The sequence below is a fragment of the Lonchura striata genome, chromosome 9, assembly GCF_050655825.1.
Source record: "Lonchura striata isolate lonStrDom1 chromosome 9, ASM5065582v1, whole genome shotgun sequence".
Lineage (NCBI taxonomy): Eukaryota > Metazoa > Chordata > Aves > Passeriformes > Estrildidae > Lonchura > Lonchura striata.
In genome coordinates this window covers 5,742,114-5,769,820 of record NC_140711.1, presented here as the reverse complement: position 1 = coordinate 5,769,820, position 27,707 = coordinate 5,742,114, and the positions used below count along the sequence as shown (strand labels likewise).

The following is a 27,707-nucleotide window of genomic DNA, read 5'->3' as shown; positions in this document are numbered from 1 at the left end:
GCCCCGCCGGGCTGAGCAGCGCTGCCGGGCACCGCCAGCCCGGAGTGCCGGGCACCGCCAGCCCGGAGTGCCGGGCACCGCCAGCCCGGAGTGCCGGGCACCGCCAGCCCCGGAGTGCCGGGCACCGCCAGCCCGGAGTGCCGGGCACCGCCAGCCCCGGAGTGCCGGGCACCGCCAGCCCGGAGTGCCGGGCACCGCCAGCCCCGAACCGCCCGGCACCGCCAGCCCCGAACCGCCCGGCACCGCCAGCCCGGAGTGCCGGGCACCGCCAGCCCCGAGCCGCCGCCGGAGCGCCCGGCCGGTCCCGCCGATGGCACCGCGCTGCCGCCGCCAGGTAAGGGGACAGCGGCGGGGGGACGCGGGGCTGCGCGGGGGCGCGGCGACGCCCGTGGGCTCACCCCTTTCCATCGTGGGTAAAGCCCCCGATCCGCGCGGGATCCCCCGCCCCACGCGGGACCGGCTCGGCAGCTCACGTCCGTCCCCCTCCGCTGCCCTCGGAGCCCGCGACCCTCCCCGGGCCAGCCCCGACCCCCTTCCCCAGCGCTTTAGGGAGCGGTGCCGGCGCTGAAGGAGTGGGGCAGCGCTGGGGTCGGGCAATCGGGGTTCCCAGGCTGTGGCTGTGCCCCTGAGAAAAGCTTCCCGAAGGGTGGAGAGAGGGCAGCGCACCCTTGTCCGCAGGGTGAGGAGGATGGCAACCAGCCCCTAAAGCAGCCCAGGGTGCTACACCGCCCTACACCGCCCTACACCACCTTCACTGGTGTCTCAGCGTGTGTTGGTTCTCAGCCTGGCTATAAAACCACCCGTCCTTGGGCTGGGCAGAAGAACAGCCCAATCCAGCTGTTCCTGTGTTGCCAGGCTGGAAAAGCTCGTTAGTGTCTTTCTTGTTAAGTAAAAATTGCCAGGGCCGTTGGCTTTGGGAGACGGGAGGGCTGAGGCGGTGCTGGTGTGGCTGGCCTGTGGAAGGGGGCTGGATGTGACTTGTTCTGCAGGTTGTGTTGGGGGATGAAAGGGGAGAAGGCATTTTAAAGCTACCAGGAAGCAGCGTTATCCCGCCCAAGGTGTGGCTATAAGCCACGGGACTCGTGGCCACAGGGTTCCTGCAGAGAGAGAGAGCCAGGGTTTCCGTCTGACAGGTTTGTAGATGTCCTGAATTCCTGGGCTTACATGTGCAAGGTGATGGAGGTGGGATCCTGGGGTAGATCCCAGTCCTTAGGCTGCAGGCCCAGCATTTGCTGCCCTGTCTGGTGTGGGAAAGGGCTTTTCTATGAGACAAGGTCTGGCTTGACTGGGACATGCAGGGCCAAGGGGAAGCGCCTTGCTCCGAAGGCATCCTAGCTCAGATCTAGTCTGCTCCGAACTCAGTCAGCAAAATTATTCTCTAAAAATCCAACAGTAGTAAGTCAGGAAGTTGTTGGTGTCTCTGGGGTACGAGCTGAGCTGTCCTGCCCCTGGCAGGGGGATGAATTCCAAGGGAGGCTGTGCTGGGTCCCTGCTGTCACAGGGTTGAGCCAAGATCTCCTGGCACCCAGCTGGGAGTTGGTGCAGCCACAGCCCAGCCCTGGGGCTGGAGGGCTGGCTACGGCCACCCACCTCTCCCTGTGTCACTGTGGGAGAGAGCACGGATGCTCCAGGCACCCCTGCCAGTGCCTTTGATCGCCCTGAGGGTGCTCGGGGTCCACAGCAAAGTTGGTGTGAGGTACCTGGACAGCGTGCCTTGCTCTGTGTGGGCGGTGGTCAAAGCGTCAGGGGAATGTGTAGTCAGCAACAGGTTTGGAGAATGGAAAAAGCCGATCCTGAGTGGCCTCTTGGGCTGGCAAAATGCAGAAAAGCGCCTTCTCCTGTCGCTGCAGAAAATAGTTTGAGCGTGACTTGGTTGGGGTTTGTTTGCTGCAGTGGGACAGGAGGGATTTATACTCCACCCACCGCCTCAGGGGCCTCTCCCCATCCAACACAAAAATAGGCTGATCTTTCCAAAAGATGGTGGGGGTGGCCTGGAAAATGCCATTCCTGTAGGGACCTGCCATGCTTCTGCCCCAGGGATGTGGCACGTGTCTGTGGCTTCTGCAGGCCCGGGCAGGGAGGCAGGGAAGAGCCCAGCATCGTGCTGTGTCCCACTGCTGCCAGGCAGCCACAGCCTCTGCACGGGTGTGTGTGCTCAGCAGGAGTGTTGCCTCCTCGTGCCACCTCCTGCAGCTCAAGGAGCCCATGGTTTTCCTTTCCAAAGGGCATCTGGAGCTGGAATCTGCTGCGGGGCAGGTGCTGCAGCCCCGTTCACACGTTCCTGTGAAGCTGGTCGGAGGCTGGAGGCTCTGCCAGCACCTGGAAGCTGCCAGCCCATTGTCTCTGGTTTTGTGCCCCTGTGGTTTGTTCTGTTCCTGGGGAAAGAGCAACCTTTGCCAGGGGTGAAACTGAAAGTGAGAGACTGAGGTGTAGGGGGAGGGAAAGAAGAGTGAAATGGGAACTGGGATGGGGATGGAGACGGGGATGAGGACAAGGATGGGATGAAGATACGGATGGGGACAGGGATGGGGACATGAAAGGAGACTGGGACATGAACGAGAACGAAGATGGGGACGTATGAGGGGATGGGGTTAGGTGCAGAGTTAGGTGCCCATCAGTAGCTGTGCTCCTGGGGGGCCGGGCGGGTGGCAGTGGAGCAAGGCCTCCCAGTCCCACAGTGATCCCAGAGCACCGTGCTGTGGGATCCTCCATCCACAGCAGCACTGGGCAGCCAGCGCCTGGGGCTGGTGAAAAGGCTCCAGACAGGGATGTCTGCCTGGGAAAACAGCTCCTCTGCCATCCCATTGCTGCTTCTGGGATTCCCCATGCCTGGATACCAGAGGTGCCCATGGACAGCCCTTTTTTAGGGATATGGAGGTGTCCCACTGCCTGTGGCATGGTCCTGCCACAAGTCCAAGCTCCACTCACCACTGGGGGACTCCTGCCTGGCATTTCCCCTGTTGATGTATTTCAGGCCCTGCATGGCTGGGCCCTGGCTCCCACAGAGCTGCACCCATCGATGCTCCCAACAGCACCTCTCCCATCACTGCAGCTGCAGGATGTGCCACGCAGCTCCCCACGAGCTCCAGCTCTGCTTATGCCCCCAGGGAGGTTTGGGAGGCTCCAAGGTCCCCCCTGTCCATCCTCCCCTGCCCTGAGTCACACCAGGCCGGTGCCCACGCACAGGAGCAGGGATGGGGAGAGGGGCCGTGCCCGGTGAGCGCCTCCAGGCAGGGTAATCCGTGTTATTTGTAACACTAGTAGGGAGCTATTTTTAGCGAGAGGCAAATTTGATTTAATAGAACATAATTTGCCGCTGACAATTCAGAGGGCGGCCAAACGAGGAGCAGCTGGATTCCTGAGGAGGCTTTTTCCTGCCCTTCCTGAAATCCGAGGCTGACGTGCCAGGAGTGGCATTTGTTATTCCAGCAATTGCTAGGGGAAAGCCTCTTGGGATGGCCCAATTAGCTCTGCTTTGCTTTCCTTCTGGTGCTTTGTGCTGCCCCATCACCCATCATTAAAAGAAGCAAGGGATATTTTTGCTGCCCTCAGTGCCCCCAAACTCCTCCTGGGAGCTGGAGCCAGCCAGGTCCCTCCCTTTGCCTTTTCTTCTAGCTAGTTCTGGACTCTCAGCCTCTCCTTGGATAAGTTTAGGATAAAAAAGAGGTTCTGATCAAATCAAACAGCTTGTGTGCCAGGAAACACGAAGTCTGTCTGCATTCCGGGGCATTTCTTACAGACTGAGCTCTCCTGGACCAGCCTTGGAAGTACTTTGGGACAAACCCATCATCCAGGATAGGAGAAAACACCATGTTTTCACTTGTGCTTGCAGCAAGATGAAGATCCCCACAAAACCAAAGCCAGTGTGGGAAGACATTGGGTAGTTCTTCCCTAGCCATAGCAGTGTTGCCCAGCTGGTGGCACAGGGACCAAGAGCTGCCAGGACGAGCTGGATGGTCACAGGCTGGAGGCGAGTTGCCATGGGGCTGCAGGGCCCCGGTGAGGGTGGGAAGGTGGGATTCTCCCCAGGATTATATGTTATCCCACCAGGAGTGCCCCAGGGCAGGGCAGTGAGGGCACTGCTCCCTGTCCCGGGATAGCCACTGCTCATCCCCTGGGCAGGAACAGCATCCTGTGGGGTCCCCAGGCCCCACAGCTCTCCAGGCAGCCTTAGAGGCAGCCAAGAAGTCCCAGGCCACGGAGGGGTGGAAGAAGAGCCCAGTGACTTTGTCCTCCTGGGAGGAAAGGACTGAACAGGACTAAGGAGGGTTGTGATGTTAAACTCCAGCAAATGCGTAGCCAGGGCTTGGTGGGCTCCTCTCTGTGTGCAGTCACTCCCTGCAGCTGGAAAACCCTTTGGCAGCTATCCAGGCAGATGCTCAGCCCTGGGCTGTTTCCTCAGGGGTCACCATCCTCCCCACAGCCCCAAAGATTGTTTGCTCCTTCCTCTGCCAACACCAGGCTTTGCCCCTGGGACCGTCTCTTGCCCTGGAGCATTTTCAGCAGCTGAATATAGAGGCAAAATAGCATTAGTACTGACATGTGGGCAGAGTCCTGAGGATGGGGGGTTAAGTGACTGCTCCTGGTGCACCCCCATGTGTGAATGTCCCTAGGGACTCTGTGTGGGGTTGGTGTGGCATGTGGGAGCCGACAGCTCCCCTGAATTACTTGCTCCTCTTAATCAAAGGTGTTTTTCTGTGAATGGAAAGATGCTGAGGCATGTGGGTGCTCCCTAAGCATCATCCCAAGTCCTCTGATCTTTGCTCTGCTTCCTCCAGTCTGTCAGCTTAGGCTGGTGGAAACTGGGAGCCAACATTTGGCAGGGAAAGAGCCCTAAAATGGAGATCAAACTCTTTGGAGAGCAACCACCTCCTCCAAACGCTGCCCTTTGCCTGATGGCCAATTTGGTTAAATGAAAAAGGCTAAAAAATTTTGAAGCCTAAGAATGAGTGGGCTGGAGAGAGCCCTTTGGTCAGGGCTTTTCTGTGGCACAGATTTTTCCCTGTTTTGACTATAGATTTCCAGTTTTGACTATAGATTTTCATTTACCACGATTCTCTGGAAGTAAACACCAGCTTCAAAGGTGCAGGAGTAAACTGGAAGTTTCTACTCTCCCGTATTCCCCGCCCCCAGCTTTTGCATTTTCTTTAAATAACCATGCCCTTCCTTCTGCTCCCTTTGCTGGGTTCCCCTGGGAAATGCTGGGGGTGACAAGTTCCTTTTCCTGCCCCAGGCATTTGCTTGACCTCTTCCAGCCACATCCTCTGGCCGGTGAGAGTTGTGGCTCTTGTGTGTGGCACCAGGCTGGCTCGGTGGCAGAGGAGCTTTCCTAGGGACACCAAGCCCTGAGAATGCTCACACAGCAAGGTGCCCTGTGCTCCTCCTTGTGCTCACACCCTCTGCTCCCTGGAGTAGGGATCCCCCAGGTCTGCAGCGGGGCAAAGCACCCCATTTCCAGGCTCACACACCCACTACTGCAGGTGACTGTCCCCAGGCACAGCAGGACCCTGTCTCTACCTCCTGCTGACCCCCTCCTCTCTCTCTGTCCCCTCCAGGCAGGCAGGTGCTGACCAGGTGCCCCGAAGCTCTGGCTTCTCACAGGCTCAGCAGAATGATGCCAGCAGTGCCAGGGCTGGCCGTGCCCCTCGCCGTGCCGATGTGACAGAGCGCTCTGTGGGACCTGTGGCACTGAGGCTGGCACAGAGGCAGCGGCTGGTGGCCCCTGCCGTGTCCCTGCTGCCCAAAAATGACCGATGGCACCTGGATCTCGCTCAGCCCCGCCGAGTTTGCCCAGCTCCAGCAGTACACGGACTGTGAGTACCCGGGATGGGGAGAGCGGGTTGGATGTGCTGAAAAGTCCTGTTGATCCGTGCTGGACTGCTGTCCTACCTTTCCTTAGTGTCCTCCTGGAAAACGAGGGGATTCCTTAGGTTTTTGGGGAAGTCCCTGGCTGGTTGGGGTCCCCCTGGCTGCCTGGCCGGGAGGATGGAGCTGAGCTTTGGGGCCGGACACGTGAGCACGGCTCAGTCCGTCTGAAGGCGGTCGCTCCCACGTTCTCAGCGGAGTGAAATGCCAACCAGGAAAGCAGACTGGCTTTTCCCAAACACACCAAACGCACGGGGCTGCTCCACAGCGTGCTTTGGGCTGCCAGCCCTCTGCGGTAATTCTCCTCAGTGCTTTTGCAGAGCGACGCTCTGCTGCAGCTCCTGCTGAGAAAAGGAGATTTGCAGCAGCACCGAGGGGTCCTGGAGCTGGGAGAAGCTGGAGGGAGAGCCTGGGTGAAACCCAAACCAGGTCCTTGAGGTCCTGCCTGCCAGAGAGCTGGAGTGGGGCCGTGCTTTTTACAGCAGTTGATGGAGAAGCAGTGCAGCTCGTGAAGGTGCTGAGAGCAGGGCAGGGCAGGAAAGGCACAGGATGAAGGGAGAAGAGGTGTGAAATCACAAGGGCGTTGCTTTGCAGAATTGGCCTGACCCTGGGGCGAGCAGGCTGGATGGGAGATGACTGAGAGCCAAAGGGGACACCGTGAGCTCTCTGAGGCTGTCCTTGGGGACTCTGTACATCACAAGGGTGAGGTTGGGGACAAGTTCTTCATGTTCCCCAGTGGGGCCACGCTCCTGCCCACCAGCCAGAGACTCAGGCAGAGGGGTGTGTGCAGTATCCCTCTCTGCATCTCATTCTGCCTCTCTGGAGGACGATGGGCTTTGCTTTCCTGAATCCCAGACCATGAAACACCATCTGCAACACTGGGCTCAGAACAGTGATGGCATCTTAGTTTCATTAACCAAAATGTGGCCAGCAAGGCTGCAGCAGGGGCAACTGCCTTCTCCCCTGTAGGATGGCTCCCCAATGGGATTTGGGGGTCCTCTGAGGAGGGCCAGGATCCCTCTCCTTGAGTGCCCCTGACATCCCAGGCAGCTGTGGTCCAGTGCCAAGTTCTGCTGGGGGGATCAGAGCCAGCTCAGCCCCCACATGGAGAGAGGATTTCCCAGTAACTAACAAGGCTGTTGTGTCTGAGAACCTTTTAAATGCACATGCCCAGGGATGTGTGTGAAGGTGAGGGCTGAATGTTCACTCACCTTGATCTTTTTTTCCACTTTTCCTTCTTTTCCCTATTTTAAAATGAAGAATGTCCCTCCAGACACTCCAGCCTTAAGGACACTCAGCCAGGGAAAGTCTTTACTACTTGTGTGGAAGTTTGCATGGACCAATCCAGTGATAGGACAAGAAGGAATGGCCACAAGCTACACTAGGGGAGGTTCAGATTGGATATTCAGGAAAATTTCTTCTTCGAAAGGGTAGTCAAGCACTAAATCAGGCTGTCCTCAGCAGTCACCATCCCTGGAGGTATTTAAAAGCCACGGAGATGTGGGACATTTCTATCTTAGTGGTGAACACAATTGTGCTGGTTAATGGTTGGACTTGCTGATCTTAGAGGGCTTTTCCAACCTAAATGATTCTGTGATTCTATGAATACAGTTTTATTTCTCCTTCCTGGCACCTCCTGGAGATACCAGTGAGCAGCCCAAGGCAGCCTCTGGGATGAGTGGCTCTGCCAAGGGGTGCCAGCAGCCACTTGCACTGTGGCAGGGACATCCAGGGTGTGCTTAGCACACCAGAGCAGCTGGGACTGCAGTGTCCACACCTTCCTGGCTTTGCTCTGGCTCTGTGTTTATTTTCATACTGGTAGGAGGAAGTTCTCTATGTATATAAAGCTCCCAGGCCAGCTTTCCATATCTGCCCTGCCCCTGTGAAGGTGGAAGGGGAAGCAGGGCATGGCTGGCCTCTTCCAGGCACGGAGAGATCCAGCAATTGTATATCCAGCAGATAAACCCCTCTGCACCACCCTGCTGGTGGATGACAGAGGCAGCCCAGCGGGGCCATGCTCAGCACGGTGCCTTTGTCTCCCCAGACTCCACCAAGAAGCTGAAGGATGTTCTGGAGGAGTTCAATGGGGACGGAGTCCTCTCGAGGTACAACCCCGAACAGGTACGGCCCCGTGCCCGCCGTGTCCCCCCCATGCTGCTGGCAGCTCCCAGCCCCTGCAGCTCCCCCAGCCCGGCTCCCCCAGCTGGGAGCAGCCAGGAGAAGGCAGGGCTGGCTGCTGGCCCCAATCTCTCCCCGTGGTTTTGCACCCAGGACTTGATTCCCTGGCCATCCCCGGACCCTGCCCTCTGCATGGCCATCCCACCCCACCTAATCCTGCTGAAAGCTTTTTGGGGCTTTGCCTTGCCAGGCAGAACCTGGGAGGGATTTACTCTCCCCCTAAAAGTGAATTATTTGGCCAACATGGGGATGGGACAGCTCTGCCTTCTTGCTCTCCTCCAAAGAAGGCTGGGATTATTTTTCCTGAGCGGTGCTTTCAGAGGGACCTGTTGGTGTGCCAGCAGGACAGAGCTTCTGTGGGGCTCTAATCACCAGAATCAAGGCAAAATGAGAAAAATCAGTGGGCTGAACATGCAAGGAGTGGCACAAAGGTACCTTGTTATTCCAGGGCACCACGGGATGCTCACTCCAGCTGGGGCCACAAAAGCCATTGAGAAGTCATCATCCTCACACAATGGCAATGCCCAGCAGGGAAGGAGGAGGCAGAGTCCTCGGGAGGAGGATAGTCCCCATGGGGCTGGGGCTGGGCTGGAAAGTCCCACTGCTCTGCCCTTTTCTGCCACTCCCCCAGCTCCTGCCCTGGCTGCTGTCCCTGTCCCAGCACTGCTCACCTGGCTCAGCCACACTGGCACTGGGCATTTCTGGCCGTGCTGCCTCTGGGACCCTTTAGGTTACCTCCAACCACTGGATTTGGGAAACCAGCAGCTTTGGGGAGGGCTCTGGTGCTCATGTGCCCAGTGAGGGGTGCCCAGGGCATGCAGCCCCACGCCCACTGGCAGCTCTGCACCTTGGTGGTGGCCTGGGGCACCTCCATCCTCCTCCTCTCTGTTCCCCAGCCCATCGACTACGAGGGCTTCTGCCTCTTCATGAAGACCTACCTGGAGGCCAACGTGCCCGAGGAGCTTTGCCAGCACCTCTTCACTTCCTTCAGGCGTAAGATCTGCCAAGCCTCCCCCGAGAGCCAGCAGCAGAGCCCGGGTGTGCCCCAGCACAGCAGCCTGGGTGAGCCACCCTGCCTCCCCCCTGGGCTCCGGGCAGCACGCTGGGCTTGCTCCCACACTGCCCACGGGAATGAAGGCTGGGGGTGGCACTGAAGGGGGTGACACTGAAGGGGTGGCATCGAGGCCAGCTCACACCCCCCTCTGTTGCCAAGGCCCTGTGCAGCTCCAGGGAGGGATTTCTCCAGGATGCAATGGCACGTGCCTTTTCCTCTGCACATTCAGAGCCCAAGTCACTCTGTCAGCATCTCTGTGCAGGCTGAGGTGGCCTGCGCCTCTGTCACGGCCACCCTGCACTCAGCTGCACCCAGAGCAGGCTGTGTGTGCCAGGCACCCAGCTCTGCCTCCCCCAGCCCTTCCCGGCTGGATTCCTGGCTCGTGGAGACATCTGCTGAAAGGACTATAAATTGCAAAGGGAAAAGGGAGAACGTCCCCCAGCTCTGGCTGGGGATGGAGGAGCACATCCTCCCTGCCTGGTCTGAGCACCGTGGTGTCCATCACCCAGGGATGTGAGCACTGCTGGGGGCTGCTGGGCCAGGCAGGAGGGTGAGGGGTGACCTGTGGTGCCCCTCAGAGAGCCCTGGGGCTGGGATGCCAGGGCAGAGAGGCATGGGGCTAGCAGAGAGGACCCAGGGCAAGCACCCAGCACCAGTTCCTGGAGCAAGGGGCACGGACACCCTGGTGTCACGCTGCCCTTGGGCGTGTCTGCTTGCAGGGATCAATGGGAAAACCCCTCGAAGTGCTCTGGGACGACACACCCCCGAGCCCAAGGGCTGCCACAGCAACCCAGCTGAGCCCCAGCCAGCATCCCTCACCCTGGCATCGATCCCCAATGCCTCCCCCAGCTGGTCCAGATCATCCTCCCAGAAATCCACCACTGGCACCACTTCTGCTCACAACTCCTCGGGTTCTTCCAAGATCTCCTCCGTGTCTCTGCTCAGCCCTCAGTCACCAGGTGGGCTTGGCTGGGGCTCTGCTGGGAGACTGGGGCAGTGACAAGCCCTCCCCAGTTTCTGGTCAAGTCCCCAGTGTGGTGGCAGTGACCTCCCAAACTCACTGGGTTCCTGGCACCTGGACACCTTTGCTTGGCAAACTTAAGCTACAGATCCCATCCCACAGAGCCCCCATCAATCAATGTCTTAATTACCTGGCAACATCTTGTAGGGAGGGGAAATGGGGCACTGAGTCACAGTTGCCCCTTGCCCCAGCCCCTGCCAGGCCCCGAGGAAGGGCCCCTCTGCCAGGAGCATCCCCCCTGCTATTGCCATGGGCATCAGTGAGCGTGGGCACCCTGGCACCCTGGCAAGCTGCCTTGCTGCCCACTGAGCTTCTCCCTCCTCCTGGGTGGATGCATGTTCCCATCAGGACACGTTTCCATGGGCTCCAGCTGCTCATCCCGCCCATAGCTGCAGTGATGGAGGTGTGGCAGGCTGCACCCCGAGGAATGAGTGGCACTGCCCAGCCCTGAGCCTGTGATGGCACCAGCCCCAGGTGTCCCTCGTGCCCCCAGGCCTGCGATGGCACCCGGCCCCAAGTGCCCTTTTAGTGCCCATCCTGTGTCCCAGCCCTGGCCCCGTGGTGTCACCCAGTCCCACGCCGAATGGGTCCCTCCCTCAGAGCTCCTGTCTCCCACGTGGTGACGATGCCTGGTCCGATGTCACCCCTGCTGTGCCTCTCTCCTTGCCCACAGGCACGAGGAGCGGGGAGAAGAGGCTGCCCTTCAGCCTGCGGAAAGGTCCCAGCTCCCTGAAGGCCACCCCGCCTCCTCCTCCCAGCCCCGTGGCCCAGGTGGTCCACCTGAAGGACATTGTCTGCTACCTGTCCCTGCTGGAGAGGGGCCGGGCAGAGGACAAGCTGGAGTGTAAGTGTCATCCTGGGCTCGGCTGTGGCACCCGCAGGGGGCTCAGCCTGAGGACGGGTGCAGGGCTGGCTGCTCCTGGGAAAACCCCTCTGCACCCCCTTCTGCTCCTGCCTGTGTCTGCCCTGATGCTCCACAGCCCTGGGGTCACATCCCAGCTGCACAGCGCTGCTCCCACCCTGAAGCTCCAGCAGCATGAACAGGGTGCTTGGGGCACCCTGGGGTGCCCCGGGGCTGGGCTCTAATTGTCAGCAGCTTCTCTCTTCCCTCCAGTTATGTTTCGCCTCTACGACACCGATGGAAACGGCCTGCTGGACAGCTCGGTGAGCCTACCCTTGGGACAGAGAGCAGGGGCTGCTCAGGGGGCTGGAAACCTTCAGGACACTGTTGGGGTGCTCACTGCCCTGCTGAGATGCTCCAAAAAGGGGCAGGGATATGGGAAGGGAGGAGGAAAGCAGCAGCTGGACTGCAGAGCTGGGGATCACATGGCAGCTCTGCTGCATCCAGCAGGAGCTAGGAAAAAATCCACCCACCAAGAATTGTAGCACTACATCAGGTCGTGGTATTTCAGGGAAGAAAAAAATCATGCACAGCTCCTTCTCCTATGATGTTTTCTCTTTGTTCTGTGGGTATCGCCTGTGAAACTTGTTGCAAATAAAATCTGGTTTATCAGAATAGTTCTTCCCAAGGAAAACCCAGTACAGATTTCCTTGCAGGTTTTCAGGGCAGAAGGCTCTGAAAAAATAAGGAGCCGAGGCCTGGTGTGTTGCTGCCCCTCCTGTGTATGTGGGGACTGGGGTAACCTTGGGCATGTGGGAATGTAGACCTTGGGGGCTTGGGGCTGGACACTCTGCTCGTGCCTGGAGCCATCCCTAACCCTGGGCACCACTTTCTGTGTGTGCTTAGGAGCTGGATCGTATCATCAACCAGATGGTGCACGTGGCTGAGTACCTGGAGTGGGACTCCACCGAGCTGAAGCCTGTGAGTGCTGGGGCTGGAGGCAGCAGGGGCTCTCAGCCAGAGGCCAGGCTGGCATCACTGTGTCACCACATTCTGTGCCCTCCTCCAGATCTTGAAGGCTATGATGGAGGAGATTGATTACAACCACGACGGGACTGTGACGCTGGAGGAGTGGATTCGGGGTGGCATGACCACCATCCCCTTGCTGGTCCTCCTGGGGATGGAGACGGTCAGTGTTCCTGAGGACACCTGCTCCAGCCTACCCCCAGCAGCACACCATGCGCTCATACAGCACCACACAGCCCCACACTGGCCCCAGCCCCTGCTGACAACCCCCCCACCCCCTTCACACCCCAAATCTTCCCAAGTTCATTTTTTAACTGCTGTGCCCAAGCAGTGCACTCTAGTTCAATGAACATTTAATCAAAACCTAGGATGAGTACCTAAAATGGCATCTCCTCTTGTAGAGTGAGGCTTAAAGAGCAAAGGTGGGGCTGTTGAGACCCCCTTTATTTCTCTGTCTGTGTTTTCATCCTTTCGACCTTCATTTCTTTCAAGTGCATCCCTGGCCATCGAGTAATAATTTGCAAGGAAAGATGGTTTTGCTCATGGTGCCCATGGTTCCCCTGGAGAGGTAGGGTGGGGGACAGGCTTTCTGGCAGAAAAAAAATCAAGAAAGTAGGGAATTTGAACTGACTCCTGTAAAGCACTCATGCCTGGCCCCAGATGAAGAGGTTTGTGCTTTTGTCACCCCGTGGTGGCAGTGGTGGCTTGGCCCCAAATGTGAAGTCACCTTCCTGTCAGCTGCCAAGATCTTCCCTGTGGCTGGGCTGTGCCAGGGGTCCGTGGGAGCTGGAGCTGGGTGTGCCCAGGGGGATGCAGTGCCAGGGATGCTCTGGGGAACACCAAGAGAGCAGGGGAATAGGGGGAGCCCATGATCCTGCTGGGGGCAAACTCCCAGAAACGCCGTGGGGTTTTTAGGGGGTGAAAAGTTGACAAAAATGATGGGCTGAGGACGCTGGGACTCTTGGCAGTGGGAGAGTGACGTCCACCCTCCACTCTCTTGCCCTGCAGAACGTGAAAGATGATGGGCAACATGCCTGGAGGCTGAAGCACTTCAAGAAACCTGCCTACTGCAACTTCTGCCGCACCATGCTGCTGGGGGTGCGCAAGCAGGGCCTCTGCTGCTCCTGTGAGTCCTGCATCCCTGCCAGGGTGCTGCACTCCCAGACCGGTGGCTCCTGCCTCAGCCAGTGGTGCCCTGGGGAGGGAGGACTGGTCCCTGTTAGTGCTGAGCCCCGTGGGTGCTGCAGGCTGAGTGGGGAGGGGGCAGCTCCCATGCTGATCACCTTCCTGGGGTGCTGGTGCCCTGGTGGTGTTGGGGTAACAGTTGGACTCGAGGGTGTTAACAGGGCTTTTCAAACCTAAATGATTCTCTCTTGAGTTTTCTCTCTCACCAGTCTGCAAGTACACTGTCCACGAGAGGTGTGTGTCCAAAGACATCGCTTCCTGCATCAGCACCTATGTTAAATCCAAGAAAAACACAAGTGTGAGTAGGCAGCTGGTGCATTTCTGAGCCAGTAGGTGTCCTGGCCCCTTGGTCTCCTGCTCTGCTTCCCCAAAGCTTCTTCCCCTTGGCTTTTCCCCTCGCATCCTGGGCAGCAGCTCACGGGCATTGCCAGCATCCAAAGCCTTGCAGTCCCCAGGCATCCACATGACCCCCAGCTCCAAGATTTGCCTTGGCTCTGCACAGGGGCTGTGCAAGGGCCAGGACTGGATCAGCAGCATCCCTGCAGGACAAGCTTCCAAAATCCTCACGGACACCCTTAGCAGGAGGGAGGTGTCTGCAGGTCAGTGGGTGCTGTGCCACGTGTCCCCGTGCCTTGCAGGTGATGCAGCACACCTGGATCGAGGGCAATTCCCCTGCCAAGTGTGACAGATGTCACAAGAGCATCAAGTGCTACCAGGGCATCACCGGCCTGCACTGTGTCTGGTGCCAAATCACGGTGAGTACCCAGGGCTGGGGCACACCCACCGTGCCTGCATGACCAGCTCTGGGCTCCTGCTCAGGGGAGGGCAGGTGTCCTCTGCTCCACATCCCTTCCTCCCACCCCTCCAGCTCCACAACAAGTGTGCCTCCCATGTGAAGCCAGAGTGTGATGGGGGCCCGCTGCGGGACCACATCTTGCTCCCATCCTACATCTGCCCAGTTGTCCTGGTAAGTGCTCCACTTATCCCGGTAAAGTGCCCCCCTTATCCTGGTAAAGTGCCCCCCTTGTCCTGGTAAGTGTCCCCCTCGTCGCTGCCAGTGCCAGGACCCAGCAGGGCAGTGCTGAGGCTGATCTGCCTCCCTGGCTGCTGGCACTGCCCCGTGGGCAGCGTGGGCACCCACGCCTCGCTTCCCCAAAGGACAGGCAGTCCCACTGCCGGCGCTCGGAGAGCGACTCCCCTGCCAGCACCAGCCCCGAGGACAGCCAGGGCTTCAAGTTCAACTCCACCACAGTGGATGGGCAAGGGCTGCAGGTAGGCTCCTGCAGTGGGTGCAGGTGAGCTGTGCCACTGAACTCAACAGTTGAGGGATTCACAGCTGCATTTTCTGCCCTCCAGATCAGCCCTCAGCCCGGGACACACCCACTCCTCGTGTTTGTGAACCCCAAGAGTGGAGGAAGGCAGGGGGAGAGGTAGGTGGTCCTGCCTGCCTGGGAACAGCTTCCCCCCGGGGCTGGGGGCTGCTGGTGCCCCGGGCATCACTCCTGGTGTGGGAATCACCTTCATGGCATCCCTCACCTCACGTCTCTCTCTCCCCAGGGTCCTGCGGAAGTTCCACTACCTGCTCAACCCACGCCAAGTGTACAACCTGGACCGTGGCGGGCCCACGCCAGGGTATGGAGCTCTGCAGGGGATCCTCTGCCCTCTCCCACCAGGCCCTGCTCTGCCACGTCACCCCTTGTCTCTCCTGGCTTTCTCCAGGCTGAACTTCTTTCGGGACACCCCAGATTTCCGCGTGCTGGCCTGCGGAGGGGACGGCACGGTGGGCTGGATCCTGGACTGCATAGGTGAGCAAGGCACAGCTGTGTCCCTGCTGGGCATCGTCCACCCCCATCCTTGCTGATCCGCCACAGATTCCTGATATCCCCCAGGGAGGGTGGGCTGGTGATCCTGCCAGCAGCGTCGTTCCAGGCTGCTGGCTGAGGAGCGACGTGGAGAGGAGCAGGGAATGAGCCTTGTCAGCCCCAAACTTCTCTTCTCCCTTGAACTGCAGATAAGGCAAAGCTGGTGAAGCACCCGCCGGTGGCTGTCCTGCCCCTGGGGACAGGCAATGACCTCGCTCGGTGCCTGCGCTGGGGAGGAGGTGAGGACAGCCCAGGGCATGGCCGGCCCTTGGGAACCCTTCAGCCAGGGGAGGGAGGGCTCCCGGGCTCCTGGGATGCAGTTCAGAGCTACATCTAAGCCTGGTGCCTCTAACTCCTTCCAAAAAGAGCAGCTGCTGCTTTCTGAACCCTCCAAACTTCCATTTGGAGAGCCCTGCCATGAGCCAAAATCTCTGCCACTGCTCAAGAATGTGCCATAGCCGCAGCCCCCAAGCGCTCGGCCGCTGGCTGTGACATGGCTGTGCTCCCCTTCATCCTCCTTCATCCTCTTTCCCTTCCAGGCTATGAAGGAGGCAACCTGATGAAGGTCCTGAAGGACATAGAGCACAGCACAGAGGTGATGCTGGACCGCTGGCAGATCGACATCATTCCTACTGACCGGGAGGCCAACGGAGATCCCGTCCCATCCACCATCATCAACAACTACTTCTCCATTGGGGTGGTGAGTTCCATGGGGCAGGAGTCAGTTTCTCCCTTCCTGCTCCTCCTTGCTCACACTCCCAACTCCTGTTTTGTTTTTTTTTTTCTGTTTTTTCTATCATTTGTAAAGGCAGCACCAAGATATATAAGCAGGCAGGGGTTCTTTATCTTCCCAGCAGGAATGTTGCAAGATGAATGTGAAAGGAGCTTAAACAGGATTCAGGGAAGTTTGGGGTTCCCGAAGACAAGGACACCCCACCTGCCAAGACATCAGCAAAGACCTGCTTTGTTGTTTAGACCCATGTTCCTTCACATTTTCCTGACCTAGAGAGGTTGGGGAGCTTGGGGAGGATGACAGCCCTGTGCCATGGGGGTCAGTCCTGAGAGCAGGAGTGTTTTGCGGAAAGCTCTTCTCTTGCCAGGGACTTGCAGCATTTTTGTCCTGTGCCAGGGGTGCCACCATGGCAGGGGTCACTCACCTGCAGCACTGCAGGATGCTTCTGGGCTCACATTGGCTCCTGCTAATGCAGGTGGCATTTGGTGACAGCTTCTGAGCTGGGTTAAACACACCCACTCTGCATAAGGAGAGGTTGTGTTGATTTTCAGGAGAGCTGCCTTGCTCTCAGGAGACCTGTCAGGGTGCAGGGCCTTGGGGTGTCCCCAGAGCCCCCCTTGCTTGTCTTTCCTCCCCTGTCATCATCCCCTCCATGCAGAGCCCCTGTGATGAGGGAAGGAGGCCAAGTGCACTAATTATGTCCCACCTTACAAGCTTTGGGAAGAGCCTGGCTGAGGGTCCCTCCATCACCTTGGACCATCAATGTCATCCTCAGTTGTGCCACAGGGCCCAGTGGGAGCATGAAGAGCTGAGCACCCCTGCCCTGGCTCGTGCCCACGGGGCACAGGGTGGGGATTCTGTTTCTCTGCTGTGCCACTGACGTCTCTGTGCTCTCCACAGGACGCCTCCATTGCCCACCGCTTTCACATCATGAGAGAAAAACACCCTGAGAAATTCAACAGCAGGTAAGGGCACCCCCAGGGCCCCCTGAGAGCTGGCTGTGCAACCCTAACCCTAAATCTAACCCTAAATCTAACCCTAAATCTAACCCTAACCCTGCCACTGCCAGGCACCATGCCAAGAGGATCTGGGGTTTGGCCAGCCTTAGGGGACAGGCAGGGCACACACCAGGCGTGGTGGGGGTCCAGGCCAGGCATGGCGGGGGTTTGGGATGCTTCTTCAAGCCCCACGTGCTGTGGCAGGCTGCTCAAACTTGGCCACACACCCGGTTACGTTCATTCATGCTTTATAATTAGTGTGGAATTCCAGGACAGGCAGGAGCAGGCCAGGCAGGGAGGGCAGGGCAGGCAGCAGGTCACAGCTCGTTCCCGCTGTGCTCAGGGTGCACGGAAATGGGGCAATGGCAACGGGAGCCCTGGCTCGTGACCCCCATTCCCAGGTTTAGAAATACCTGCTGGAAAAATCCCTGAGTGCACCAAAGTGTCTGACTCCATCCTCGAGTTCAGCTCCTCTCAGCTTACAGCCTCTCCCAGCTTAGAGCTCCCCTCAAAGCCTGGCTCAGCAGCTGATGCAGGCAATGAGCCACAGTCAGGGGCTGCCTAGTGGGGTGCTGTGGTGTGGGACATCCCCTCCACGGGGTGGCCTGTCCCTTGACACCACATCCCATGCCTAAGGAGCACCCAGCACCTCCATCCTGCCCCTCAGAGCCGCCCTCTGACAGCCCCGCAACCCCCAGACACACCCACACGGCTCCCTAGGGCCAGGGTGCTGGGCACAATGGCTCGTGTCCCCATCACAGCAGCTCCAGACAGTCTCTGGCAGCCCGTCCTGCTGCTGGCTGGGGCAAGAGGCTGCTTCCAAGTGGGATACTGACATGTCTGTGTGCCCCAGGATGAAGAACAAGCTGTGGTACTTCGAATTTGGGACATCAGAGACCTTTGCAGCCACCTGCAAGAAACTCCATGACTATGTTGAGGTTGAGGTGGGTTTCCTGGCATGCTCCCTGGCTCTAGCCATGGCACAAAGGCTTTTTGGAGCTGTTTCCTGTGGATCCCTCAGCTGTTTGAGGAGAGGGTGCCACCATGGCTTTGACCCCTCACTGTGGCAGAAGGACATGGTGGCTGGCAGGACCCCTTATTCCAGCAGGCAGCGATTGCTACACAGCCAGCCAGCTGTGGGCAGAATAATCCTGTATTCCCCACTTCCAGCTGCATTTGAGAGCATGCCTGGAACATTCTCCCTGTAAATTCTGCTCTGCTCCCAGCCCTCATTGGATGACATGGAAACAGCCTTTAATTAGAGCTGGGAGGAGGGCCCGTGGTTGCTAAGAGTGCTGTCACTTCTCCGTGCTGGGGATTTGGGCTGTAAACTTCCGTCTCTCCCTGTCTCTGGATAATCCACCCTTTTATAACTTAGGCTGGAGGGTGAGGGGAGAAAATAGCACTTGCAAGAGGTGGTGGGAGTCAGAGCAGGTGGTGGGAGCAGGGTGCTGGGGGGCACAGAGCAGAGCTGGCCATGGGCAGAGGGATTTTGATGCCTGTTTCTATGCGGGGAGTTTCGTCCCTTCCCAAAGCCTGGGGTGGGTACCTTGGAAACTTGTGGGAAGGGGCAGGATCAGCCTCACAACCGTCTCACCCCCTTCCCCATCCATGCTGCACTGTCCCAGGGTGGACAAAAGTCCATGTTTGTGGAGTTGAACGCTGCTGGAGATGGGCACGAGGTGCCCCCCGTTCCTTCTGGGGGTGCTGCCCACCAGCTGAGCCCACGGCCCGGAAAGTGTTAATCCCACAGCATCTGAAGTTGAAAGCAGCCGCCTGTCCTCCCTCCAGCTCCCAGGCAACTGTCAGCCTTGCAGAGAAATAGCAGTTTTGTTTTGGAAATTGGCACTCGTTCCCCCTACAACTGCTGGAAATGAATTTGCTTTTTCCCCCAGCTGCAAATTTCTCCTTCCAGCCTCGCTGCCAGCGCGCCGTCAGTCAGCTGCCCCTGCTCAAAGGGCCCATTGTGGCTGCCTGGCACAGGGGCTGGGCTCTGCGGGCAGAGAGCTCCTGCTGCCCAAACCGGGCAGGCGTGGGCGGCCCTGGGCAGCAGCAGCTCCTGCAGCAGCCCAGCATCCTGCCCTGCTGGCAGCCAGCTCGCTGCCATCCCGCCGAGCTGCCAGGTGGGAAAGGTGCCTGTGGCCGGGGGTGATGCTCGAGCTATGCTGCCCATCCCACAAGGACTCAGAGCCTGCTGGCTTGCAGTGAGGTGTTTTCTCTCCCTACAAATCACGGCGTCGTTACCATGTATTGAGAACGAAGGGATTGACATCCTTTCCAAGCCTTGCAGAGACAGCTCTTCCCTCCCAAACCAGAAGATTCCTGCTTTTTTTTTTTTTTTTTTGCTTTCAATGTGAGGCTAAAAATAAGATCCCGCAGCACCAGGGGAGGCAGAAAGGATCTGACACATCGAGGTGTGAGCGCCCAACGGGGTTGGTGTCCTCAGCACGGGCTGAGGGGGTGGGAAAAAAAAAGCTCTAGACCTTTGTTAAAGGAAAACAGCCAGAACTGGAGCAGCAGAAGGGGTTTATTATCCCATTTCATTCCTCTCAGCACAAGAAGTGAGGGTAGAGGTGCCTTCACACCACCAAAATGCAAGGAAAAAGCTGTGCTGGGATTTGCTGAAGCACAGAGTGGCAGGTAACGAGTAGATGCCTCAAGGAAAATGGGAATGCTTTATAGAAATTCAAGCTGGATGGAAAAGTGGCTGCTTTCACCAGAAGTATTTAGGAAGGGGATCCATGTCTGGGTAGTGTGAGAAGATCTGAAGTTAAGAAATGCATTTCCATGGCTGTTGCTTTCAATCCTGTGGGAAAGCTGCAGGCAATGGATATTTTAACTTTCACAGGGAATTTTCAGCTGAGGCAGTCCTGCTGCATGACAGCGAAGCCTGCGATGCCAGTTCTGTGTGCTGTGCTGTGGTTTGCTCTCCAAAACCTGACATTTTTCCCTCTGACACCTTCCCCTAATTTCCTTCCAGCCTTATGTCTGGTTTCCAAATGGCACTTGAAGACAAACTGTTTTGAGCTACATTTTGGGCAGCCAAACTTTCCAGTCCTTTGGAGTGAGTTTGGATAAGGAGGAGGGGGAAGGCAGGTGCTGGAGCTCCTTGGGTGGAAGTCGCTTTAGGGTCAAGGTGGTGTTGCCTCCCGATTTGGGTCACAGCACCAAGTCTAGCCAAGGTTTTATGTGCTCCCCCAGGAATTTGCTTTTTTACACTGCCATTTTAGACCTGTGGTAAAACTCCTATGGAAACAGAGGGGAGAGCAGCACGAGGAGTGTCAAGGAGTTGACAGTAACTCTAGGAAAAAGTGGGAGAGTATTTGCATCTCCAGCCTCAACCAGTGGAGCTGCCAGTGTCCCCTGGGGACCGTCCAGTGTCACTCTGTGCTCAGGGACCCACACTTGTGTGTGGGGGAGAGGAGGGGGCTCCATGTGGTGGGCACAGCTCCCCCCCACCCCTGACACCACCCATGTATGTGGCAGTGTGATGGGACCCTGCTGGACCTGAGCAACACTTCCCTGGAGGGCATTGCTGTGCTCAACATCCCCAGCATGTACGGGGGCTCCAACCTGTGGGGCGAGACCAAGAAGCAGCGTGGCTACAACCGGCTGGGCAAGAAGGTGCCAGAGAAGGTGCCAGGCACGGTGGTCACCGATGCCAAGGAGCTCAAGTTCTGCGTGCAGGGTGAGTGGGGGGCAGCAGGGCAGTGTGGGCTCAGCACAGGGGCACTGGGCAGCCACCATCTCTGGAGCAACAGCGCTGCAGGAGCTGTGATCAGCTCTGTGTCCTTTGGGGTGCCGGGGTGACTCCTCTGTATGGCAGAGGAAGAGCTGGAACCCAAGAGCAGAGCTGGCACCAAGGGCTTTGTCAGCAGCTTGCCAGGCTGCAGCACAGCGCTGCCAGCCTGGATGTGGGGATTGGGAGCAGCAGGACCCACACTGAGCCCAGCTGGCACCTCCCAGCCACTGCTGAGGCCACCAGAGCCACCCCCGTGGGCAGGGACAGCCCAAAGTGCTGGCAGCATTGCCCAGTGGGGAGTAATGGGGTAGAAAGCAGCCAGCAAAATACACAAAGTGCCCGGGTTTTCCACCCACAGCCTGGGGCTGGGGTGGGAATCAGCCCCCGCAGTGATGTGGCTGCCAGAACAGCAGTGTCACATCCCAGACTGTCACTTGCTGTCCCTTGCTGCCTCAGCCAGTGGCAACAGGCAGCAGGGAGCGGGATACAGGGCAAGCCAGTCCCAAAGGGACTGCAGGGGACAGCAGGGTTGGTACCCTGGGGACATCCCCGCTCGTGGGTGGGTAAGAGGGGCGTGGGAGGCTCAGAGCATTTCTCAGGGCTGATAGGGGTGTATGTGAAAGAGGAGCCTGAGGCAGGGAGCTCTGCCATTGCCAGGTGCCCTTGCAGGTGGCCCAGAAGAGCAGGATGAGCTGTGAGAAGAGGCCATACCCAGGGATCTGACCAGCAGTTCTGCCATGTGTGCTGGCTTCTGGGGAGCTGCAGCACCCCAGGGCACCCAGGCAAGGGGTGCCATCATTTCACACGCTGCAGTCAAACAGTCCAAGGGCTGGTGGGGATCTGGGCTGGCACTGTGCAGCTATGCAGGCCCAGGTGCTCTTTCAGACCAGGAGTACTTTTGCTCCAAAGATATTGGCTACCAGCATTGCCCAGTGCTGGAAACACCCAGTTTGGTGGTCTCGGGACACAGAGGACATCAGGATAAATCCCCTCAGTGCCAGCAGCCCTGGTGGGCTGGCCCTGAGGTTTCCAGTGAGGGCAGAAGGTGGGGGATACCTGGGGAAGGGGGGAGCAGATCAGATCCCTCTCTCCTGCAGACCTCAGCGATCATCTCCTGGAGGTGGTGGGGCTGGAAGGCGCGATGGAAATGGGGCAGATCTACACGGGGCTGAAGAGTGCGGGGAAGAGACTGGCCCAGTGTTCCTCGGTCATCATCAGGTATTTGTCCCCTTCCTTGGCCGAGTGCCCGAGCAGCAGCGAAACCTGACACCCGTGTCACCTCCTCTCTGTGCCTTGCAGGACGTCCAAGCTGCTGCCCATGCAGGTGGATGGGGAGCCCTGGATGCAGCCGTCCTGCACTGTGAGTGCCCAGGGAGGGGCAGGAAGGCAGGCTGGGCAGGGGCTGGCAGGGTGTGGGGATGGGCAGAGGGGTTGGCAGGGTGTGGGGATGGGCAATGGGGCTGGCAGGGTGTGGGGATGGGGAATGGGCTGGCAGGGTGTGGGGATGGGGAATGGGGCTAGCAGGGTGTGGGGATGGGCAGGGGGGCTGGTAGGGTGTGGGGATGGGCAATGGGGCTGGCAGGGTGTGGGGATGGGCAGGGGGGCTGGCAGGGTGTGGGGATGGGCAGTGGGGCTGGCAGGGTGTGGGGATGGGGAATGGGGCTGGCAGGGTGTGGGGATGGGGAATGGGGCTGGCAGGGTGTGGGGATGGGGAATGGGCTGGCAGGGTGTGGGGATGGGCAGGAGGGCTGGCAGGGTGTGGGGATGGGCAGGGGGGCTGGCAGGGTGTGGGGATGGGGAATGGGGCTGGCAGGGTGTGGGGATGGGCAACGGGGCTGGCAGGGTGTGGGGATGGGCAGGAGGGCTGGCAGGGTGTGGGGATGGGGAATGGGGCTGGCAGGGTGTGGGGATGGGCAACGGGGCTGGCAGGGTGTGGGGATGGGCAGGAGGGCTGGCAGGGTGTGGGGATGGGCAACGGGGCTGGCAGGGTGTGGGGATGGGGAATGGGGCTGGCAGGGTGTGGGGATGGGCAGTGGGGCTGGCAGGGTGTGGGGATGGGGAATGGGGCTGGCAGGGTGTGGGGAGGGGGAATGGGGCTGGCAGGGTGTGGGGAGGGGGAATGGGGCTGGCAGCACAGCAGGGTGGGACAGCCTGGGCTCCTGCTGGCAAAGCTGCTGGATTTGGAGGGAGGCTGGTGCTCCTGCTGCTGCTGGGTGGCCGCAGAGCCCGAGCAGCTGTGACTCCATGCCCTGGACTCATGATGTGCCCATTTCTTGCTGGATGGGCACAGCAGAATTTCTCCCTGGGGGGAGCTGCAGGAGGGTCCCCTGATGTTTCTCCTCTTCCCATCCCAGCACTACCTGGACGTGATTCCAGAGCCCTTCACCCTGGTGCTGAGCTGCTCCCTGCTTCACGGGGTCACTCCTGAGAGTCCTGGGGTTGGAGGTACCTGGGAAGGCTCAGCACTCTCTTACTGAGCTCAGTTTTTCTACATCTTTTTAGGTCAAAATTACACATAAAAGCCAGGTGCCCATGCTGCTGGGGCCTCCCCAGAAGAGCAGCTTCTTTTTCCTGAAGAGGAGGAACCGAACTCGGGATTAAAGCAACACCCAAGGATCCACAGCCTGGAGACACTCAGCATCCCAGCCACTGCCTGATGCAGGGGTCCCCAAATCCCCATCCTGTGGTGGGGACAAAAACTCCCCCTCCAAGCCCACTGGGGATTATTTATCCTGAGAAGGTTTTGTAGGCTCCTTCCTGATGGCCAGAAGCATCCTCTGGAGCTGGGATGGAAGAAGGGGAGAAGGCAGGCTGGCAAGCAGCGAGCACATTTGCTGCAGCAGCACTAGGACTGGGATTTTTCTCCCCTTTTATTTAAATACCCTCCAGCCAAGCTGCCAGTGAATGTGCTCCCGAGGCAGCACTGAGCTCCACTTATTTATTTATCCTCCTCCTGAAGACCACTTGATGTCTCACTGCAGTCCTTTCTTTCCCCCAGTCCTTGCAATGGGAGGAATTATTTATTTCCTTAGCCTGGAGGAGCCATCTCAGCCGCTCACCTTTGTGCTGTGGGGTTTAAGAGAGGTGCAAAGAGCCATTGCTGCCAGCCCAGTGAGCCACGAGCTGTGGGACAGGCTGGGGACAGACAGTGCACAGGGACAAGCGTGGGGTGGATGGGAAGAGACTTCATTTTTACAGGGAAATGGCGAAAAAGGGGATTTTTGGGGAAGCGGCCCCAGTCTGGGCTTTGTGTTCATATTTATATATTTATTTAGCAAACTTTGGACAAAAAAAGGGACTCTGGGGGTCACCTTTTTAGGAGCTCAGATTGGACACAGACACCACCTCTCTTCTCTGCTGGCTGTCCTCCATGGCACCTCCTTCCACATGGACTTTCCTCTCTCCTAAAGCCTGTCAGCCTGCACTGGGGGCTGGAGACCCTGGGGACAGACATCCAGGAACTCTTCTCACTTTAAGGTGTCCCCAGCACCTTTTACACATCTCCCACGTGCTCTGCCAGGCTGGTGCTCTCCCTGTGTGACAGGTGCTGCCTCTGATGCTCCTGGGCTCCAGGGAGTGGGGCAGAGTGGTTGCACCTCCCTTTCTCTAGGGTCGGGTCTCCCCACAGCCCTCTCCAAACCTGAGAAGCCTCACAGATGCTGCTGCCTGTGTGACTGCTGGGGACCACTGGGATCCAGGTTTTGGAGGCATCAGCCATGGATGGACAGATCAGGGGATGCAGCTTCTCTCCAGGATGCACAGGGACCAGAAAACAGATGAATGAGTTTGTGGCGGTCTGAATGTACTCCCAGGAGGCAGGAGCTGGCAAGGCTGGACCATGGGCAGGGCTGCTGGGTCCTTCTGCAGTCACCCAGTGCCTCCAGCAGTGGGCCTGCATGCAGGACACAGCCACATCCTGAATTAAACCTGCTCCCAGGCAGCTGCCCTGGGGCTGCTGGAGGCTCCTAAGCTGCTGGGAGCAGTGTGTGCCCCGTGGGTGTCACTGCAGGCAGGAAAACTCTTGCTTGTCCCCACTGTGTCCCTGCCACAGGGCTGGGACAAGTCACCCTGTCCTCCCAAGTTCCCCCATGCCCACTCAGTCCCTCCTGATGCTGCAGGTCCCTGTTCAGTAGCATTCTCCTGGCAGAGGGTGCTGCCAGCACTTCCAGAGTGGCTGGAAGGGACCTGTTTGTGACCTGTGTACACAGGCATGCGTCACTGCAGTGCATAAATCCACCCTCCTCCTCCTCCTCCTCCTCCTCCTCCTCCTCCTCCTCCTCCTCCTCCTTGGCCCCCAAGGCAGCTGTTTATGAGCAGCCAGGTGAAAGCAAATGGAGCAAGGCCAAACAAACCCCAGGTCCCACGAACCAGCTGCCATCTCCCTGGTCCATGGCCAAGGGCAGCAGTGCTTCACAGCCCCACGCTCGGGGAGGGTGGAAAAACCACCTCAGCCATCTCCAGAGCTCTGCCAGCAGGAGGGTGACAAATCTGTGGGATGGCAGCACACAAGGTCAACAGGTTTGGTTCTATTTCCCTGCCCACTCAGCCTCAACCCAGGGTTTTATCCCAGAGCCTGCAGGGAATCAGCAGTGCCTGGGGAGTCAGCAGTGCTTCTCCTGCTCCTCGCCCCCGTCACAGTTTGCTGGGCTCTGGGCAAAGAGCAGCACTGGGGTCTCTGCTGTGGTTTGCTGTCTGTGGTGGCAGAGCTGGGGGAGCAGGAGGGCATTGTGCCTGTGCCTGCACCCTTGGGCCTGGCAGTGCCAGGGGGTGAGCAGCTGAAATCCAGGGGTGAACACTCAGGCACGTCCTGCAGGGCACAGAGAGCCCAGGGCCACCACTCTGGGCCAGTGGGACGGTGACACACCAGCACCACTCTGCCAGGCTCCAACCCAGAGGTCTCCTCTGATGGCCAGGGAGATGATCCCTGCCCCAGGGTGCCCAGCTCCAGTGTGCTCCCACACTGCCAAAGGCATGGTTCAACGGGCCTGCCAGCTCCTGACCTCCTTAGTCTGATGGTGCAAAGGTCCCGAGCCCAGGAGGGACCCACAGGGGCTGGGACTTCAGCCCAGCTGTCCCTGGCTCCAGGGAGGAACAAGCCATGCAGCTGAGGGGCACTCGAGGCCTTGATCCCCCCATTCCCCAGTGCCTCCCAGTTCAGCCCGGTTCCCAAGCGCGTGGGATGGAACCAAACCCCCAGACAAGCCCCTGGGCACTGGTGCCAGTGCTGCACTGGGGGACCCCTGAGAGCTGGGCAGCCCCATTGCCCCAGGAGCTCAGCCCACCCCCTCTGTGTGCGTAGCCGTGGTTGCCTGCATGGAATGGTGTCCGTAGCGTAGCGCGTGTTGCCGTGTACACCCGGACTGCTGTGGCCTTGCCTCCAATAAAGGTGGTCCTGAACTCCTCCTGGGGTGCATGGGGGTGATTCCTGGCCAGGTGTGGCTCTTTTAGTGGGGACTAAAGGAGATGGTGCCCACTCCAGGATGCCGGGGTTGAAGGGGTGCAGGCAGCAGCAGCGCGATGGAGTGGTGCTCAGTGGGAGCTGCATCCGGCTAAATTTGGAGCCTGCATTTTCTTTTTTTTTTTCTTTTTTTTTTTTTTTTTCATCAGTGGGGTCTAAATTTAGCAGGCACCGGTCACCATCCCCCCCTGCCAGCCCTGGCTCTCCAGGGGTTTCAGCTCTTCCTGTGACCTCCCACCCGCCCGTCCCATGGCTGCGCTCGGCCTCGTCACCTCTCCGTGTCCCCGGGGTGCTGAGCAGCCCCCGGCCTGTGCAGATCTGCAGCTGCCCTGGGTTCCCCGTTGTGTCCCCAGCTCTGCTGTGACTCCCTCATCCCCAGTGCCCGCCGTGCTCCCCAGCCTGGGCTTTGCACCTGCCTGCCCATGTGTCATCTGCTAATTTTACCTGCATGATTTGAGCACGGTTGCCTCTGCGCAAGGGGAAGTGAGAGCACGGCGCCTGCTGAGCCCCCAGGAACGGGCTCCGAGCAGCAAGGACACCCTGTGCCCTCTGTCCTTCCTGTCCAGTGCACCCAGGACACCACGGCACGGGAGCTACCTGCCGTGACCACCGTCATCCCTGGGGGTGGAGGTGGCCCTGGAGGACTCGGGAGCTGTTGGCAGCCCAGCATCACAGAGGAACTCCTACCAGCAGCCCAAAGACACGCTGGGCAGTTTGCCCAGGACACTGAGAAGCCCATGACCTGAGGATTTCAAGCTGGCCAGGACATCTCTGTACTGACAGGCTTCCGAATGCCTGGGCAGCTTCCCAGGATCCAAGCAGAAGGTTTTTCTCCTTCCCAAGCTGAGATGTGCAGCGTGTAACCAAATACCTTGTTTTTGCCTTCTCCAGCAATAACTTCCTAGTCTCCCTCCACACAGCCCATTTATCTTGGGCAAACTGCTGTGCCCTCCCTGAGCAGCCACTGCCAGGTCCCACGGCAGGTATCACCCCCTTGTTACAGGTGGGGAAACTGAGGCATTTAGAAGGGAAATGCTGCATTAGGAGGCCTGGCAGGCAACCAGCAGCACCATTATGACCTAAATTCATTCCCAAACCTCTGGGACGTTTGGTGCCCTTCAAGGGTGTATGTCCATTAATCTCCTTGGAGGGATCCGTGGCCCCAAAGCCCTTGCAGGTGGGAAATATTTTTCCCATGCCCCTTTTAAAAGGCAACCGTGGCTTCAGGGGGAGGCTGCCAAAATCAGTACTCAGACTTGGGTTACTGGGGCCTGGGCTCGCAGGGACGCTGCCTCGCTTGTGTGAAACCACGTCCCAAAAAGGCAGAGGGGACCCCACGGCCTGTGAGGCCCGAGGTCCGTATGATCTGCGTGGCTTGCTGTGTGGCAGCTTCTTGGGCCCGTTGTGCACGGCCCCGCTCCTTCCTCGCCTTGAAGCCAGACCCGAGGGTTGTCCCCCCCAATTCTCCGACCCCCAAGGCCGCCCGTTAAACCCCCAATCCCGCTCCCGCAAAGGGCCGCGGCCCCTTTAAATCCTGCGCTGCCCCGGCCCCACCCGTCAGTCTTTTCCCCCTTCTATTTTTTTATGAATGAAAAACGTTCGGGGCGGAGCCAGGCAAATCGCGGCGCGCCCATTGGCCGCCTCCGCCCCCGCCCACTCAGCCGGTCTCAATGGTGCTCGGCGGAGCGGCGCGCGGGCGGGAGCGGAGCGGCCCCGCAGCCAATCAGCTGGCGCGGGCGGCAGA

The 27,707-nt window shown here is 58.9% G+C and overlaps 1 protein-coding gene across 2 annotated transcripts; it reads left to right on the top strand.

Moving 5' to 3' along the window:
- LOC110478653 (diacylglycerol kinase beta) lies at positions 1 to 25,906 on the top strand. 2 transcript variants are annotated; one of them, XM_021545435.4, is made up of 26 exons: positions 1 to 67; positions 226 to 334; positions 5,556 to 5,813; positions 7,910 to 7,986; positions 8,940 to 9,105; positions 9,817 to 10,056; positions 10,792 to 10,962; positions 11,233 to 11,282; positions 11,866 to 11,940; positions 12,029 to 12,148; positions 12,994 to 13,111; positions 13,380 to 13,468; positions 13,809 to 13,925; positions 14,039 to 14,137; positions 14,329 to 14,442; positions 14,527 to 14,600; positions 14,728 to 14,802; positions 14,890 to 14,975; positions 15,182 to 15,271; positions 15,572 to 15,732; positions 16,666 to 16,730; positions 17,617 to 17,707; positions 20,250 to 20,451; positions 21,603 to 21,723; positions 21,805 to 21,865; positions 23,008 to 25,906. In XM_021545435.4, exons 3-26 carry the CDS (start codon positions 5,747 to 5,749, stop codon positions 23,104 to 23,106), a joined length of 2,628 nt encoding a protein of 875 aa, XP_021401110.3. In that variant the 5' UTR covers positions 1 to 67; positions 226 to 334; positions 5,556 to 5,746; the 3' UTR covers positions 23,107 to 25,906. The 2 variants fall into 2 exon arrangements, with proteins under 2 accessions (XP_021401110.3, XP_085443716.1); XM_085587590.1 differs by lacking the exon at positions 9,817 to 10,056.
- The last annotated feature ends 1,801 nt before the right edge of the window (positions 25,907 to 27,707 follow it).